The following is a 20,041-nucleotide window of genomic DNA, read 5'->3' as shown; positions in this document are numbered from 1 at the left end:
TTGGCACTCAGCTTTCTTTGATGGACAGGGAGGCCTGGCATGCTGCAGTTCATGGGGTCGAAAAGAGTCAGACACAACTGAGCAACTGAACTGAACAGCTTTCTTTATAGTTCAACTTTCACATCCATACAGGATTCCTGGAAAAACCATAGCTTTGACTAGACAGACCTTTGTCGGCAATGTCTCTGTTTTTTAATGTGCTGTCTAGGTTGGTCATAGCTTTTCTTCCAAGGAGCAAAGAATCCTTTATGCACTTATCTTTTGACCCAGTAATTCCACTTATAGGAATCTATCCTGAATCTATCCTGAAGGTACATGTCCAACAACATGAAAATACATATGCACAGTGCTGTTAGTTATAGCATTAGAAGTGCCAAACACTGGATATTACCTAAATGCTCATACACAGAAGAGAGGTTGAATAAACTATGACATATCCACACACACAGTACTATGCAGCTGTGAAAAAAGGATAAAGATCCTTATGAAATGATATGGAGTAATTTTCAGGACCTATTGTTAAATGAAAGAAATGAAGTGCAAAAGATTATAGAATGTTATCTTTCATGTAAATTAGGAGAGGATAAATGAAAATGGTCATGTACTTGCCTATTAGTGCAAAAGAGATACGGGAAAGATAAGCCAGAAACAAGAGAGACTGGTTACCTATAAGAGAACGGATAAGAAAGTAATGGAAATGAAAGACCTATGCTGAGAACCATAAGACATTAATAAAGGAAATTCAAGAGGATTCAAAGAAATGGAAAAATAGTCCATGTTCTTGGATTGGAAGAATTAATATTGTTACCAATACCCAAAGCAATCAACAGACTTAATGAGATCCCTATCAAATTACCCATGACATTTTTCACAAAACTAGAAGAAATAATCCAGAAATTCATATGGAACCATAAAAGACTCAAAACTGCCAAAGCAATCTTGAGAAAAGAGAACAAAGCAGGAGGCATAACCCTCCCAGACTTCAGATAATACTACAAAGCTACAATAATCAAAACAGTGTTGTATTGGCACAAAAACAGATATGAATCAACAGAATAGAATGGATAGCCCAGAAATAAACCACACACCTATACTCAATTAATCTTTGACAAAGGAGGCAAGAATACAAGATTGGAAGACAGTCTCTTCAGCAAATGGTGCTAGGAAAGTGGGACAGCTGCATGTAAATCAATGAAGTTAGAATACATCTTCACACTATGCACAAAAACTCAAATGGCTTAAAGACTTATAAGACATGACACCATAAAACTCCTAGAAGAGAGCATAGACAGAACACTCTCTGACATAAATTGTAACAATGTGTACTAAGGTCAGCCTCCCAAAGCAATAAAAAGAAAAATAAATGGGAACTAATCAAACTTATCGGAGAAGGCAATCGCACCCCACTCCAGTACTCTTGCCTGGAAAATCCCATGGGAGGAGGAGCCTGGTAGGCTGCAGTCCATGGGGTCGCTAAGAGTCGGACACGACTGAGCGACTTCACTTTCACTTTTCACTTTCATGCATTGGAGAAGGAAATGGAAACCCACTCCAGTGTTCCTGCCTGGAGAATCCCAGAGACGGGGGAGCCTGGTGGGCTGTCGTCTTGGGTCGCACAGAGTTGGACACGACTAAAGCAACTTAGCAGCAGCAGCAGCAGTTGGATCTCCTTGCTGTCCAAGGGACTCTCAAGAGTCTTCTCCAACACCACAGTTCAAAACCATCAACTCTTTGGCACTCAGCTTTCTTTATAGTCCAACTCTCACATCCATACATGACTACTGGAAAAGCCATAGCCTTGACTAGATGGACCTTTGTTGGCAAAGGAATGTCTCTGCTTTTTAATATGCTGTCTAGGTTGGTCTTAACTTTTCTTCCAAGGAGCAAGCATCTTTTAATTTCATGGCTGCAGTCACCATCTGCAGTGATTTTCAGTTCAGTTCAGTTCAGTCACTCAGTCATGTTCGACACTTTGCAACCCCATGAATCGCAGCACGCCAGGCCTCCCTGTCTGTCACCAACTCCCGGAGTTTGCTCAGACTCACGTCCATCGAGTCAGTGATGCCATCCAGCCATTTCATCCTCTGTCGTCAGCTTTTCCTCCTGCTTCCAATCCCTCCCAGCATCAGAGTCTTTTCCAATGAGTCAACTCTTCGCATGAGGTGGCCAAAGTACTGGAGTTTCAGCTTTAGCATCATTCCTTCCAAAGAAATCCCAGGGCTGATCTCCTTCAGAATGGACTGGTTAGATCTCCTTGCAGTCCAAGGGACTCTCAAGAGACTTCTCCAACACCACAGTTCAAAAGCATCAGTGATTTTGGGGCCCCCCACAATAAAGTCTGTCACTGTTTCCATTGTTTCCCCATCTATTTTTGCCATGAAGTGATGGGACCAGATGCCATGATCTTACTTTTCTGAATGTTGAGTTTTAAGCGAACTTTTTCATTCTCCTCTTTTACTTTCACCCAGAGGCTCTTTAGTTCGTCTTCACTTTCTGCCATAAGGGTGGTGTCATCTGCATATCATTAAGATCTTTTTTGTATAGTTTTTCTGTGTATTCTTGCTACCTCTTCTTAATATCTTCTGCTTCTGTTAGGTCCATACCATTTCTGTCCTTTATTGTGCCCATCTTTGCATGAAATGTTCCCTTGGTATCTCTAATCTTCTTGAAGAATCTCTAGTCTTTCCCATTCTATTGTTTTCCTCTACTTCTTTGCATTGATCGCTGAGGAAGGCTTTTTTATCTCTCCTTGCTATTCTTTGGAACTATGCATTCAAATGGGTATATCTTCCCTTTTCTCCCTTGCCTTTTGCTTCTCTTCTTTTCACAGTTGTTTGTAAGGCCTCCTCAGACAACTGTTTTGCCTCTTTGCATTTCTTTTTCTCGGGGATGGTCTTGATCACTGCCTCCTCTACAATGTCACAAACCTCTGTCCATAGTTCTTCAGGCACTCTATTAGATGTAATACCTTGAATCTATTTTTCACTTCCATTGCATAATTGTAAGGGTTTTGATTTAGGTCATACCTGAATGGTCTAGTGGTTTTCCCTACTTTCTTCAATTTAAGTCTGAATTTGGCAATAAGGAGTTCATGATCTAAGCCACAGTCAGCTCCTAGTCTTATTTTGGCTGACTGTATAGAGCTTCTCCATCTTTGGCTGAAAAGAATATAATCAACCTGATTTTAGTATTGACCATCTGGTATAAAGATTAGATAGCTGTAATATATCAGTGGTGATATATTGATTGTGATGGCTGAATTATGCGTATGTAATAGAATGTCCGATAGTTTGAACATTCCTTAGCTGGATGGGATGAATTATAAGCTGGAATCAAGATTGCCAGGAAAAATATCAACAACCTCAGATATGCAGATGATACCACTCTAATAGCAGAAAGCAAAGAGGAACTAAAGAGTCTCTTGATGAAGGTCAAAGAGTAGAGGGAAAAAGCTGGCTTAAAAGTCAATATTACAAAAACAAAGATTCCAGCATCTGGCTCCATCACTTCATGGCAAATAGAAGGGGAAAAGCTGGAAGTAGTGACAGATTTCCTCTTCTTGGGCTCTAAAATCACTGCAGATGGTGACTGCAGGCATGAAATTAAAAGACAATTGCTTCTTGGAAGGAAACCTATGACGAATCCAGACAGTGTATCAAAAAGCAAAGATATCACTTTGCCAACAAAGGTCCATATAGTCAAGGCCTTGGTCCTTCCAGTAGTTATGTACAGATGTGAGAGTTGGACCATAAAGAAGCAGAGTACCAAAGAAGTGATGCTTTCAAACTGTGATGCTAGAGAAGATTCCTGAGAGTCCCTTGGACAGCAAGGAGATCAAACCAGTCAATCCTAAAGGAGATCAACCGTGAATACTCACTGGAAGGACTGATGCTGAAGCTGAAGCCCCAGTACTCTGGCCACCTGATGCGAACAGCTGACTCATCGGAAAAGACCCCGATGCTGGAAAAGATTAAAAGCAGAAGGAGAAGAGGGCGACAGAGGATGAGATAGTTGGATGGCATCACTGATTCAATGGACGTGAACTTGGGCAAACTGAGAGATGGTGAGGGACAGAGAGGCCTGGCAGGCTGCAGTCCATGGCGTTGCAAAGAGTAGGACACAACTTGGCAACTAACAACAACAAAGTAGAATGTCCTTGTTTGCACAGGGGTGGTAGGGCATAACGTTGGCAAAATACTCTGAGTTCAAGGTTTAAGACTCATACTCTTATTATTTGTATAAATTTGAAATCGTTTCCAAATGAAAAAATTAAAAATCTAGAAATGTGAAGAAGTAGGAAATTGTGATTCATAAACAAAAACTAGCCAAAAGCAGCAGCCTCAAAGATGATTCAGGTATATAAGTTAAAAGATATGAACTTCACAATAATCATTATAAATATGTGAAAGAAAACAGAAGAAAAGATGGAAATTTTCAACAGAAAAAGGGAATAAGTGAAATTAACCAAATGGTCATTCTAGACCTGGAAAATTATAATATCTGTACTTGTGAAATCAATGTAGAGCCCCAAGCAGTATTTAAAATATCAATTAAACAAAAATTCTTAACCACTGCTGGAAAATGAAATATAGGAAAAAATCTTAAATGCAATCAGAGAAAAAAGACACTATCTTCAGAGCAACAACAAAAAGAACTCCAGCCAACTTCTCAAATCAAAATGTGAGCTAGAAGATAATAGAATGACAGCTCTAAAGGGCAGAAAAATAAACTGGCCAACACAGAATTCTCTATCAAGCAAAATTACCTTTCTAAACTATAAGTGGAAAAGACATACTCAGACAACTGAAGCTGAGATAATTCATCACTAGAAGTCAATACTGCAAGAAATATTAAAGTTCTCCAGGCAAAAGAAAAATGATACCAGATAGAATCAGGAAATCGCAAGAAGTGAAAGAGCATTAGAAAGGGTAGATATGTGAATAATGATAAAAGATTACTGACTAATGCAAAAACAGTATCTTGTTAGGAATGTAGAAAATAGAGAAGCAAAAATATATCATGTATAATATAATACAATTATAGCAACACAAGCTAGAAAAAAATAAACAGAATTAAACCATTTTAAGATTTTTCAGTGTTCAGGGCATGGCAAAAGTATTAATTTAAGGTAGACTATAATAAGTTAAGGGACTGTTTTGTAATTTCTATCATGGCCACTAAAAGTTATTTGTATTAAAGAATAACAAATACACAATAAAAAAAGTAAAATGATATAATAAAAAATACTTGACAAATACAAAAGAAGCTTGGAAAGGAAAAACAAAGACAAAAAGCAGGTGAGAAAAACTAAAAAAAAAAAAAAAAAAAACACAAAAAATGGTAAAATTAAACAGAACTATATCAGTAATTACATTAAATGTAAATAAATTAAATATTAAAAGGTAAAGATGATCACACTGGATAAAAACCAGGACCCAACTACATGCTATTTATAACAAACACACTTAAACTATAAAGACATAATGTTAATGATTGAATTGTATAAACTACCCCACCCCCTGCCATGCATATATTTAGGCCCTAACCACCAATGTGACTGTATTTGAAGAAACTGCAGTGGAAATTAAAAAAAATATATTTTGGATACAACATAACAATTTGCTACATGCATTTAAAATAATGCATAAGAGAAATTTATACTTCTAAGTACACCTATGAGAATAGTTGGAAATAAATTATCTAAGCTTCCATGTCAAGAAGCCAGAAAAAGAAGAGCATATTAGATCCAAAGAAAGTAGAAGGAAAGAATAAAGAGCAAAAATCAGTGCAGACACCAAATATAAAATGGAGACAATCAACAAAGCTAAAAGTTGATTCTTTGAAATCATCAATAAAGTTGATAAACCCTTAGCAAGAATAATTAGTAAAAAATAAATTATTTTTAATAATCAGTAAAAAATAAATTATTCTGATACTGATATTTCAGTATCAGAAAGTTTTTAAAAAGAGATCACTATACACTCTATAGATACTATAATGATAGCAAGAGGATATTATGAATAATTTTAGGTCTGTCTTTTATAACTTAAGATGAAATAGACAAATTCCATGAAAAACCCTGACTTATTAAACCTGACCTCTATATAAAATGTGAACAGTCTTGGATCACTAGAAGAAATTGAGCCTATAATTTATTTATTTATTTTTAAGCCTCTGGGTTCAGAAGGCCTCATTTAAAAAATTCACCTATGTATCAATTATAGTGTTTGTTATATATTTTATAGCTTTTAAAATCATTACTCTAAAGGTTTTATTTCTCCTGTGTGTGTTTGTATAACTTATTACTATTTACTGGTATTGACATTTTACCACTTGGATGTAGCATGTGTGTGTGTATCTGTATATGTACATGTGTATGTATGTATAACTTATAATTATTTACTTATTGTTGTTGTTGTTCAGTTGCCCAGTTGTGTCCAACTCTTTGTGGCCCCATGGACTGTAGCACGTTAGGCCTCTCTGTCCCTCACCACCTCCTGAAGTTTGCCCAAGTTCATGGTGGTGGCATCCAACTATCTCATCCACTGAAGCCCTCTTCTCACTCTGCCCTCAATCTTGCCCAGCATCAGGGACTCTTCCAGTGAGTCAGCTGTTCACATCAGATGACCAAAATACTGGAGTTTCAGCTTCAGCATCAGTCCTTTCAGAGAATATTCAGGGTTGATCTCCCTTAAGATTGACTGGTTTGATCTCCTTGCTGTCCAAGGGACTTTCAGGAGTCTTCTCCAGCATCACAGTTTGAAGGCATCAATTCTTTGGCGTTCTGCCTTCTTTACAGTCCAGCTCTCACAATTGTAAGTGACCACTGGGAAGACTATAGCCTTGACTATACGGACCTTTGCTGGCAGAGTAATTAATATCTCTGCTTTTCAACATGCTGTTTAGGTTTGTCATAGCTTTCCTGTCAAGAAGCAAATGTCTTCTGATTTCATGCCTGCAGTCACCATCTGCAATGATTTTAGAGCCCAAGAAGGCGAAATCTGTCACTGCTGCTGCTAAGTCACTTCAGTCGTGTCCGACTCTATGTGACCCCATAGATGGCAGCCCACCAGGCTCTGCCATCCCTGGGATTCTCCAGGCAAGAATACTGGAGTGGGTTGCCATTTCCTTCTCCAGTGCATGAAAGTGAAAAGTAAAAGTGAAGTCGCTCAGTCATGTCTGACTCTTCGCGACCCCATGGACTGAAGCCTACCAGGCTCCTCCATCCATGGGATTTTCCAGGCAAGAATACTGCAGTGGGTTGCCACTGCCTTCTCCAAAATCTGTCACTACTTCCACCTTGACTCTATTTGCCATGAAAAAATGGGGCCAGATGCCATGATCTTAGTTTTTTTAATATTTAGTTTTAAGTCAGGTCTTTCACTTTCCTCCTTCACCCTCATCAAGAGGCTTAGTTCCTCTTTGCTTTCTGCTATTAGAGTGGTATCATCCACATATCTGAGGTTGTTGATGTTTCTCCTGCCTATCTTGATTCCAGCTTGTAACTCATCCAGCCTGGCATTTCTCATGATGTGCTCAGCATATAGAGTAAACAAACAGGGTGACAGCAGACAGCCCTGCTGTACTCCTTTCCCTATTTATTCTACTAGTTGATTTACTTATTACCTACTGACATTTTACCACTTGGATGAAATGTAGAAACCTTATTCCATTTAACTCCTTTTACTTTCCTCCCTTTATAATAGTATTCATCCTGTTTGGTGTTTGCTGAGCAAACCTAGATTTGTGATTTGGTGTGTATCATTAATTTGGAAAATGGCCAGTCATTCCAATATTTTTTCTGCTCTATTCACTCTTCTTCTGATATTCCACTTACATGTATGTTGCTGCTGCTGCTAAGTAGCGTCAGTTGTGTCTGACTCTGTGCAACCCCAAAGACGGCAGCCCACCAGGCCCCCTCGTCCCTGGGATTCTCCAGGCAAGAACACTGGAGTGGGTTGCCATTTCCTTCTCCAATGCATGAAAGAGAAAAGTGAAAGTGAAGTCGCTCAGTAAGTGTCTGACTCTATGCGACACCATGGACTGCAGCCTACGAGTTATACCTTATAAAATTGTTCAAAAGGTCTCAGAAATGCTCTTTTTAGTTTTCTTTCATTCGTTTTTCTTTGTGCGTGTCAGTTTTGTAAGTTTTCACTAACATATCTTCAGGTTCACTGATTCTTTCCTCTGTTGTGTACAGTCTACTGAAGAGCCTAGCAGAAAAAGATCTCTATTCTTTCTCATTCTGTTTTTTAATTCTTTGCACTGTTCATTGAAGAAGGCCTTCTTATCTATCCTTGATGTTCTCTGGAACCTGCATTCAGATGGGTATATCTTTCCCTTTCTCCCTTGTTTTTCACTTCTCTTCTTTCCTCAGCTATTTGTAAAGTGTCCTCAAACAACCACTTTGCTTTCTTGCATTTCTTTTTCTTTGGGATGGTTTTGGTCACTGCCTCCCATACAATGTTATGAACCTCCATCCATAGTTGTTCACGTACTCTGTCTACCAGATCCAATTCCTTGAATCTATTCATGACTGCCACTCTATAGTTACAAGGGATTTGATCTAGGTCATACCTGAATGGTCTAGTGGTTTTCCCTACTTTCTTCAATTTAAGCCTGAATTTTGAAATGAGGAGCTCATGATCTGAGCCACAGTCACCTCTAGGTCTTGTGCTGACTGTATAGAGCTTCTCCATCTTCAGCTGCAAAGAATATAATCAATCTGATTTCAGTATTGACCATCTGGTGATGCCTATGTGTACAGTCATCTTTTGTGTTGTGGGAAGAGGGTGTTTACTATGACCAGTGTGCTCTCTTGGCAAAACTCTGTTAGCCTTTGCCCTGCTCCATTTTGTACTCCAAGGCCAAACTTGCCTGTTTCTCCAGGTACCTCATGACTTTCCTATTTTTGCATTCCAATCTCCTATGATGAAAAGGACATCTTTTTTTTGGTGTCATTCTAGAGATCTTGTAGGTCTTCATAGAACTCATCAACTTCAGCTTCTTTGACATTAGTGGTTGGGGCATGGACCTGGGTTACTGTGATGTCAAATGGTTTGCCTTGGAAATGAACCAAGACCATTCTGTCATTTTTGAGACTGCACCCACGTACTGCATTTTGGACTCTTTTTGACTATGAATGGAGGGCTACTCCATTTCTTCTAAGGGATTCTTGTCCAGAGAAGTAAACATATTGGTCATCTTAATTAAATTCACCCATTCCCGTCCATTTTAGTTCACTGACTCCTAAGATGTCAGTGTTCACCCTTGCCATCTTCTGCTTGACCACATCCAATTTACCTTAATTCATGGACCTAACATTCCAGGTTCCTATGCAATATTTTTCTTTACAGCATCAGACTTTACTTTCATTAGCAGACACATCCACAACTGTGTGTTTTTCCACTTTGGCCCAACTGCTTCATTCTTTCTGAAGCAATTAGTAATTGCCCTCCACTCTTCCTCAGCAGCATACTGGACACCTTCTGACCTGTGGGGCTTATCTTCTGGTGTCAAATGAAACATCTGGATATCCATATGTAAAAGAATGAAGTCAGTCTCCTCTCTTACATCAAATACAGTTAATTCAAAATGAATCAAAGACCTAAATTTAAGAGATAACACTATAGAACTATTAGAAGGAAAAGGCTTAATCACTATGATCTCTAACAAGTCAATCGTTTCTTAAAAACAATACCAAAAACACAACAAAATTAAAAAATAGATAAATTAGGTTTCATCAAAATTGAAAATTTTGTGTTTTCAAAGGGGGTAGTATCAATCAAGTGAAATGACAATTCACTGAATGGAAGAAAATATTTATGTGCAATAATGTACTAAATGTCTTTAAAAATACACACACACGCGTATTATGTAAGTAGAGCAAATAAAGATGAGAAGGAAATGCACTCAAAATTTACAGAGGAGAGGATAAGGGCTTGGGCTTTAGAACCAAAACAACATTTTCAAGCCTAGACTTTATCACTTACTAGCTCTATGACTTCTGTTTCTTTATCACTAAAATGCAGATAATAATACACCTACATTATAGGATTGATGTGATGACTATACATAAAATGCCTGGTACACAGTAAATACTAAAAAGCTGTTTTATATCTTACCCCTCCACCCCCACACATAATAGAATCACAGATAGTTTTATTTATATACTTTTGTGCCCCTCACCCTCCCCGCCTGAATTCAAATCTATAGAGTTTGGAATCTATCCTATAAGCAATGCAGTCATTAGAGAGTTTTGAGTAGGTCAGCGACATAATAAATAGTAGCCTTAGAAGGGCTGTGTTAGCAGCAAAATGCCTGGTGAACTTGGGAAAGAGCAGACTTGGCCAAGAACCAGGAGGACAGCTCTGAGGTAGTGGGACTACTTCATCATTTTAAGCCCTACAACACTGGGATAAATCTAGAATGGTCACTATCCCCATTCTTTAAAGTGTGTGTGTGTGTGTGTGTGTGTGTGTGTATTTCCCATTTATTTCATAAAACCACATAGGCATATAGAATTTCTTTTTTTTAGGTTTACTTATTCTTTCATTTCACAAGTATTCTTTTTTAAAATTGAGATATAATTGACATATAACATTTGTTTTAGGTATACAACAGTGATTCAATTTTTGTATATATTACAAAATGGTCACCACAATAAATTTAGTTGAATCTCATATTTTTAAAATTTTCTTTAACACACAGTCACCAAAGTATTGTGTGGGAGGGCATGTTGCTCCATGCCATTATATAAATCGTAAATTCACATAATTTATACACCACAAAGTCCTCAAACATTTCAGTAACATCAAAATATTCGCCTTTTGAATTGCTTAATACCCAATACAGAGTGCAAATGTTCAACACCATCGGTGCTCCTCTTCTCCAAACCCCACTTACTTCTTTCACGTTACTTTATGATAAATCTGAGAAGTCTAGCAATAAATCTTTAGCATTCAGATACTTTCAAATGTGCTTTTAGAGTAGTTTTAATCTTTCTTCAGGACTTAAAGATCAAATTTACTCAAGAGGTCTGAGGGGTACGTGTGTGTGTATTTAACCCATATCCTAATCTCAAATGTGGTTATGAACCCAACTTCCAGAGCTGAACTAAAAATCAATACCAAGCAGTGGAAAAGACAAAACTGTGTACATAATACTGCCAGATAACAAATGAAATCTATAAAGGATCTTTCTCAGAAATAAAATTAAAAGATTCAATTCCATCAGAGCCACAGAATGTAGAAACTGCAGCGCAATAAAAGTATATATGAGATATACTGAAAGGTAAAAATGACAGGAAAACACAGAGTAGACATTGACATATCTTTAATTACTACTCTGTTTCAGGCTAATGGTAAAAATTAGTCTTCAGATACTTGATAACATCAGCCTGTCTCTGCTGGGTTAGTACCAAGATCTGTAGCCAAGCAAATACTTCTAATAAAATTGATTTTCCTTTTTGGCAACCAATAGACCAGTCAATAATAATGTTGTTTAAGAAAGATTGAGTCATGAGGGAGATGAACATTTCCTTCCATTTACTATGTTTGTATTGTCTATATTTGAAAAGAGTTTTCAATAAGGAAACCAAAGAAGAAATTACAAGGGGAAAGCTATTTTGAGAGCAAATCTCCAAAAACCCTCTGATTTGGAAGCGTGTTAGCAACCCAAGCTGACAAAGCCAAAAGCAGTCCCTTATCTGAAGCTAGATCATATGGATCAGGATTGTCAATAACAAAGGAAAACCAAGGCTAGGAACAACACAAAGTGGTCATATGATGACAAAGAGGGCAAGGGAAGGCATATAGTCCTAACTTATTCACCCTAAAAAGCTACATGGAACTTTTACTTTGCAGTGAAGTTTACTGCAAATACTCTTCACTATAAATAAAATACTCTTTACTATAGGTAAAGAGTATTCTATAAAACCACATATGGCAGTTTTTTATATTGTTTGTCTTATAATACTCAAATAGAATACAAGAAACCCACGTGCAAAAATCTCAGCCTAAGCCTAAACTGGGGACACTTCCATCTAAAATACTACCCCTGACAATCCAAACCAAATTAAAGACATGAGTGCACCAATAAGTTTTTGTTTTGGTGGTAACTGGGGGAAGCAAGGGTTAGAAAGACAATTTCAGAGCTCACACAGAGAAACAGACAAGCAAAAATAACAGGAAATATTCTGAATACGTAATTAAGTAATCTATCCTGCCAGGTATTAAAACATATTTTGAAGCTACAATATTTAAAGCAGCATAGCACAAGTATGTGAGCAGAAAAAGAGGCAACAGAAGAACAGCTACAAACACAGTGAAATTCATAGATAAGTGAGAATATAAAAAGAAGACACTTTAAATCAGCAGAGAAAAGATTATTCAATAAACATTATTGGAACTGGCTAATCATCTGGACAAAAATAAAATTTCTATTACATACACGTGATCCTAATTCCAGATGAATCACAGAAATCATGAAGTGATAACAAGTATTAGAAGAAACATTTTAATAATTATTATATCACAAAGAAAGAGCTAATTTTCCTTAATACATAAAAGTTCTGAAACAAAGGAGAAAGAATTTTTTAAAAATTAGTTGTCTGCATTTTTTGAGTTTTTCCCTTTGTACATATACAACCTACAAAGAAAAAAAGTGAAATACATATGGCCTAAGGTTATGACTTTGATCTATGACTCAAAGCTAGGGAACTAGCCCAGGAAGAATGCACACAAGTCTAATGGGAAAAAAACATTTATTCTAATAAAATAACAAGGAAACCCAAAGGTTCTGGTAAATGCTTAGGCCTTTTCTGGTTCTCATGATTTATTTTTCTAACATTCTGTCAGCTTCTTTATAAGCTGATATTACTTTGTTCAATATTTACTGAGCAACATCTATATGTCAGACATGCAGGGTACTGGAGACAACCATACTCTAGCACTTGAATACGGTGGTGATGAGGATATAGACATATACACAATGAATTACAATACACAGTGACTGCATTGTGGCAGCTCTTTGATGAGCTTAAGAACAGGGAGCACGATAAGAGACGGTGGAGATGTCTATCTGGGCAGAGTGAAGGAAGGCTTCCTGGAGGAAATGATATGTAAAATTAGGCCTAGGAGGGAGAATGAAGAAGAGAGAAAACAGTATCTAAAAAACCCAACAGGTGAGCAACGTGTCAAGTTCTTCAGAATCAGTGGAACTGATCGCAGCAGGGATGGTGCATAAGCTAGGAGTGTGTTGAGAAATAAGTGGAGAGGTAAGCAAAGCCCAGATCAAGAAGGGCTTCACAGGACAAAACACATTTAGATTTAATTTTGGAACAGTAAAAGAAAATAAGAGAAATACTTGCAAATTAGCATCTTAAAAAGTCTCTCCAGATGAAAAGTGGGAAATACATCTAAGAACATCAAGATTAGAAGCAAGGATACGGTGGGTGCTGGCAATGTTGAAATAGAGAAGCGGGTAGATTTGAGATATACTTAGGAGACAGAACCTAGAGGACTTCAGCTGATTCCTAGAACACTGGGTGGATGTTGGTGCCAGTTATTGGGTGAGGATATAGACATGTACACGACGTGCTACGTTGGGAGTGGTAGTTGAGAGTAAGTTCAGCAGTGGTGCTAGTGGTAAAGAATGCCTGCCTGCAGGCACTGCAGGAGGGGCACAAGACGTGGGTTTGATCATCGGGTCGGGAAGATCCCCTAGAGGAGGAAATGGCAAGCCACTCCAGTATTCTTGCCTGGAAAATTTTATGGACAGAGGAGCTTGGTGGGCTACAGTCCATAGGGTTACAAAGGCTCAGACACAACTGAGCATGCACTGCAAGTTTTAACTGTCTGAGAAGACAAGAAGAAATATACGTTGGTGCAACTACTGGCTGAGAAACATATTGTCGATAAAGATTTCTTCTATTTTGTCTGTGAGATAGGAGAAAATGTGAGAATAAGAAAGACCATTAAGACATGCCAGCCAAAATTAAAGACTGATACCATCATTTTTGATAGTATCAGGGATGGGTGATTTTGTCTTCCTAGCTTTGCCTAGAGCCAAAATGTAGATGTATAGAAGGCAAGCAACTGGATTAATCAGAATTAAAGTTTTGCCAGATGGTTACCATAGCTGAAAAATAGGGGATGGGAATAAAGTTGAACACAATAATAGCATGAGAGTGGACAAATGAGCTAATATGGAAGAAGTAATCAGTCAAGGCACTCGGGATTTCCATAAGGTCAAATAAGATTTAGAGTGAAATGAACTGGAGAGTATAGTTAGAACCAAACATTTCAGACTTGATTAAAAGTTCAGGGTGAGGTCATGGGCTAAAGTGGAATGGATGTACATGACAACAAATATTATGAAAAGGAAAAGCATTTTTTATTTGACACACTAAATTAAAAAGCAAACTCCTGAATAAGACATGGATGCCCACTTTCACTATTTTATTCAACATAGTACTAGAAGACCTAGAGCAATTAGGCAAGAAAATGAAATAACAGACATCAAAACTGGAAAGGAAGAAGTAAAAATATCTTTGTTCATAGACAACATATGTTATATGCAGAAAATCTTTAAGCTTCCACAAAAAGCTGTTAGAACTATTAAGGAAATTCAGCAAAGTTGCAGGATATAAAATCAACACACAAAAAACCGGTTGCATTTCTAAACACTAACAATGAATAATCAGAAAGTGAAATTTAGAAAACAGTTTCATTTACAGTAGTGGCAAAAAAGAATGAAATACTTAGGAATAGACCGAATCAAGGAGGCAAAAGAATTGTACACTGAAAATTATAAAATAATTTTGAAATAAATTCTGTAATTTATTAGAGTCACTCACAAATAAAGAAAAGTCATTCCACGGACTGGAAGACTTAACCACTGTTAAAATGACAATATGAGTAGCCCTGCTTTTAAAAGTCTGCTTTATGCCACTTCACTTTACTAAAGACCTACCTTAGTACCTGGTTTTGCTAACCAAAAAAAAAAAAAAGTCTAGAGGACTTTTGCTTTTACAAAAACAGGCAAAAAGCAAAATGAGCACTCAGTCTTCGTTTTGCAGCTGGCACTGTAGAGGAGTGCGCACTCAGAGCACCAAGAGCAGTGCTCCTCCTCCTCCTCCAGCAACTACGCTCTGCATCTCAGCACTAGGCCACCTTAACTTTTAACTGTGCCTGCGTCAGTGCTTTATCTCAGTTTATTTTGTGCATGCATTAGCAAGATGTGTCCTCAGGTAACTGCTTCTTCGCTTTCCATCATTTTGTCTTACAAAATGTTTCATTCTTTGCTTTACTTTCAGAGAACAGAAGAAAACTGTACTCCCAAATTGCTCTACAGATTCAATGCCATCTCTATCAAAACCCCAATGACTTTTTTGTAAAAAAGAGAAAAATCCATCCTAAAATTCACATGGAAACACAAAGGACTCAGCCAAAAGTCTTGAAAAACAAGTTGGAAGTCTCACATTTCCTAATTTCAAAATTTACTACAAAGATATAGTAATTAAACCAGTGTAGTACTGGCATAAAGACAAACATATAGACAAATGGAATAGAATAGAGACCCCAAACTCTTGCATATATGGTCATATGGTTTTTGACAAGGGTGTCAGGACCATTTGGTGAAGAAAGGACGCAGTCTTTTCCACCTATGAATGGCCCTGGGAAAACTGAAAGTGCACATGCAAAAAAAAAAATGAAGCTGGACCCTTATGTAACCTTTGATTCAAAACAGGTCAAAAAACAGAGCTAAAATTTTAAAGCTCTTAAAGAAAATATGGGGGAAAAACTTCATGACATGGCATTTGGCAATGACTTCTTGGATATGACACCAAAAACACAGGCAACAAAAGGAAAAATAGAGTGAACTTCCTCAAAATTTTAAGCTGCTGTGTATCAAAGGACACTATTATCAGCAGCGTGCAGGACCACCCACAGAATAAGAGAAAATATTTGTAAACTGTGTATATGATAAGGGACTGATACTCAGAATATCTGAGTCAGAAAGATCCCCTGGAGAAGGAAATGGCAACCTACTTCTGTGTTCTTGTCTGGGAAATCCCATGGACAGAGGACCCTGGCAGGCTACAGGTCCATGGAGTTGCAAAGAGTCAGACATGACTGAGTGAGTAACACACCTTACAACTTAACAATAAAAAACCCCAAACAACTCAGTTAAAGAGTGGGCAAAGGACATGAACAGACATTTCTCCAAAGAAGATGAACGTATGGCCAATATTAACTGGTCAGCATTAATCATGTTCAGCATCATTAATCATTAGGAAAATGCAAATCAAAACCACAATGAGATATCACTTCACATCCACCAGGATGGCTAATATCAAAAATACAGAAAATAACAAGTGTTGGTAAGGATGTGGAGAAACTGGAATATCTGTGCATTGCTGACGGGAAGGTAAAATGGTGCAGCCACTGTGGAAATGGTATGGTGATCCTCAGAACATTAAAGAGTTACCATATGATCCAGCAATTCCACTTCTGGATATATACTCAAAAGAAGTGAAAGCAAAGACTCAAAACAAACATTTGCTACTCATATTCACAGAGGTATTAATCACAATAGCCAGAAGGTGAAAGTAACCTGGATGTCTGTAGATGGATATTTGGATAAACAAAATATGGTATATACATACAATGCAACATTATTGAGTTTTAAAAAGGGAAAAAATTCTGCCACATGGTATGACACGGATGAACCTTGAAGACATTATGCTAAATGAAATAAGCCAATCACAAAAAGACAAATACTGTATGATTCTACTTATATGATGTCTCTAGAGTAGTCAAATTCATGAAGAGAGAGAGTAGAATGGTGGTTGCTAGGGTTATGGGGGGGCGGGGGAATGGGGAGTTATTTATGTGTACAGAGTTTCTAGGGGTGCATAGTAAATCTTAATAATCATGAATTTGGCAATTGTTGCTTAGGTATGACACCAAAAGCACAACCAACAAAAGAAAACAGATATGCTGAACTTCATCAAAACTGAAAACTTCATGTGCGCCACAGGACACTGTCGAGGAAGTGAGAAGACAACCCCCAGAAAGGGAGAAGATATTTGCAAACCATACATCTGATAATGCTTTAAGGTCCAGAATATAAGAACTTTTACTTCTTAAATATAAAAAAGCCCCTCAGTTTAAAAAAGGGCAAAACACTTGAATAGACATTTTTCCAAAGAAGATAGACAAGCTGTTAACAAGTACATGAAAAAATACTCACTGGGGAAATGCAAATCCAAATCATACTCTGATGAGATCACTACACCCCACTAGAATGGCTATTAAACAAGAAAATAACGAGTATCGGTGAAGAAGTGGAAATACTGAAACACTCTTGCATTGCATCGCTGGTGGGAATGTAAAATTGTGTGGCTCCTGTAGAAAACTGTTTGGAGTTTCCTCAAAAAGTTAAACATCAAATTACCATATAGGAAATTCTCCTCCTAGGTACAGAACCAACAGAACTGAAAACAAGTTTTGAACAAAAACATGTATGCAAATTGTTCACAGCAATTATTCACAATTGCCAAAAGGTGAAAACAACTCAATTACCCATCAGTTGATGAAGGATAAAAGTGTGTTCTATACATACAACAGAATATAACTTAGTCATAAAAAGGAAAGAAGTGCAATTACATGGATAATAATGTGCTACAACATGGATAATCTCTGAAAACATGCCCGTGAAAGAAGCCAGAGCCAAAGACCACATATTTTATGATCCCATTTATATGAAATATCCAGAACAGGCAAATCCATCGAAACAGAAAGATTAGTTGTTGCTAAGATCTGGAATGGAAGGGAAATAGGGAGTGACAACTTGATGGGTACAAACTGTCCTTGTCCTTCTGGGGCGACGAAAATGTTAGGACAAGACCGTAGCGATGGCTACACATTGTTAAATATACTAATGCCACTGGACTGTACACTTTAAAACCGTTAGTACAGTAAATTTTACTTTATATAGATTTTACCTCATTTTTAAAAAATGTTCCCTTTTCATTACCCTTCAGTTCAGTTCAGTGGTCAAACAGGAGATGACAAGAGTGAACATGGACATTCTAGGAATCAGCGAACTAAGATGGACTGGAATGGGTGAATTTTCTCATCGCTCTTACCTGACAGTTAATATCAGCTCTATATTGTAGCAAGACTGTGACTAGTTCCTTATGTCCTCGATCACAAGCCCAGTGGAGTAGAGTTCTGCCCTAAAACACAGAAAAAGACAAATGAATTTGTTAATCCAGCTGTGGGCCATACAAAAGACATAAGGTCTTAAGAAAGATACAGAAATAAGTAAAAATATAGGTTAACTATTCTAAGAATGATTCATATAAAATGTTCTATGGGAAAAGCAGTAAATGAAAACAACAGGAATTCCTGAGTTATACTTTGGGGATCTGTTAGATACTAGCCCAGTGACTTTCTTCAGACTGATCAGTTTCTTTATCCACAGAGTGGGGATAAGGATAATACTAACAACAATAATACCAGTAATATTTATTGAATGTATGAACTACACGATAACACTTAGTAAATTTTAAAGTACTTTGATGAAATGAAAGAGATTAATTTTAAATTATTATGTTCACTTTTGGTGAAACAACTGTTATGAATTAAAAAAAAAAAAAAACAGTACTTAAACCTAGGTAGAGATCATAATCTGAATGTAATATATCTAAATTTACTCAAGTTTATTCCATAAAATGTAAGAAAATGTAATCACAAGCATTTCCCCTTCATAGCCCAAATTTACACCCTGAAATATCCCCCAAACATTAGTACAAGTCTACTAGCATTTAACTTCAAATGTTGACCATGAAAGCCACTTGTAAAACAGAATAGACAATTAACTGTTAGGAGACAGCGTACTAAATATTAAACAATTTTAACTATTGTCTACCAAAGACAAACACTATCGACGTGTTAATTCTTTTCTCTACTGTCAGAAAATCTTGGCTTAGTTAACAAAAGGAGCCTAATTGGTCCAAAGAACAAACAAAACCCCCAAAGCTAAGGGCTTTTCTGAAGAAATGAGTGATTATGGCTTAACACTACTTTTTGAGGGTGGTACTGATGTTGTCATTTTTAAAAGAATGGAATGTTTTTTCACATTAAGTTGAAATCCCTGCTTTATGTCATTTTAGAAACGATTTAAACAGATATAAGCTAGGACAAAGAGGACTTAAAAAGCACCTTTGAAGAAAGCTTTTCTTAACCAATTACATTCTTCATCTTTCAGACTCTCTTCACATACCTATTCGTTCAACTAATTAACCAGGAGCTATTCTTGAAAAAAAATAAACAACAACAAAAACCCAAAGACAGACAACTTCTTCCTTAAAAATCATCCTTTCCTTTTTCTTTCATTTGCTTAATTTATTTTTACTTACCTGTGAATATCTGTTTTGTATGCAAAATGCAAAGGAGAAGGGAAGTAGAAAATTTTTAAATGTGGGCAAATCAGTCACACTTTATTGTAACAGCAAAACCACTTAGTTAATTATTAGTTCAGAGCCCACTAATAATTTTTTTAAATGGAGACAATTCTAAAAGCCAAATAAAAAATGTATTGTTGATAGAGAACAGTGTTGCCTATGTTAAATGTTCCCCAGCTCTAATGTGTACTGATTTACTGTTACTGGGGCACTCATTTTACAACCCTCCATATGAATAATTAGATATTCTAATTTGATTCTCAGAACAAATACCAATGTGTAAAGTATTTTATAATTCAATATAACTGTTTCACAGCTTTTATACTAAACTAATCAGGTAAAATGTCAAAGTCTGTATTATTTCTAGTTCTAATTTTAAGGGTACTAAATTAATGGCTATCAAATTATTAACAAGAATCACCATATAGTTAAATAATGTGTGATACACTTACATAGGGCACCTACGAGAACTACCTAATAGTTAAGTAAGAAAACATAATATATCTAGTATTTTTACTGTAAGATGTACAGATAATTTCTATTTCCCAACAAGATTCCTGACTTCTC

The 20,041-nt window shown here is 36.8% G+C and overlaps 1 protein-coding gene across 5 annotated transcripts in view; it reads right to left on the bottom strand.

The window, feature by feature from the left end:
* Nucleotides 1-20,041, bottom strand: part of ACBD6 (acyl-CoA binding domain containing 6) — a 203,655-nt gene that overhangs the window by 87,742 nt on the left and 95,872 nt on the right. For all 5 annotated transcript variants that reach the window (XM_086343543.1, XM_086343545.1, XM_086343542.1 and 2 more), the window contains exon 6: nucleotides 18,155-18,244. In XM_086343543.1, coding sequence (XP_086199669.1) covers nucleotides 18,155-18,244 — 90 coding nt within the window. The remainder of the gene's footprint in view (nucleotides 1-18,154; nucleotides 18,245-20,041) is intronic.

The sequence above is a fragment of the Bos grunniens genome, chromosome 16 (genome assembly GCF_055505025.1).
Source record: "Bos grunniens cultivar Pamir isolate PY7600 chromosome 16, Bosgru_T2T1.0, whole genome shotgun sequence".
NCBI lineage: Eukaryota > Metazoa > Chordata > Mammalia > Artiodactyla > Bovidae > Bos > Bos grunniens.
This window is presented reverse-complemented; position numbering and strand designations above follow the sequence as displayed.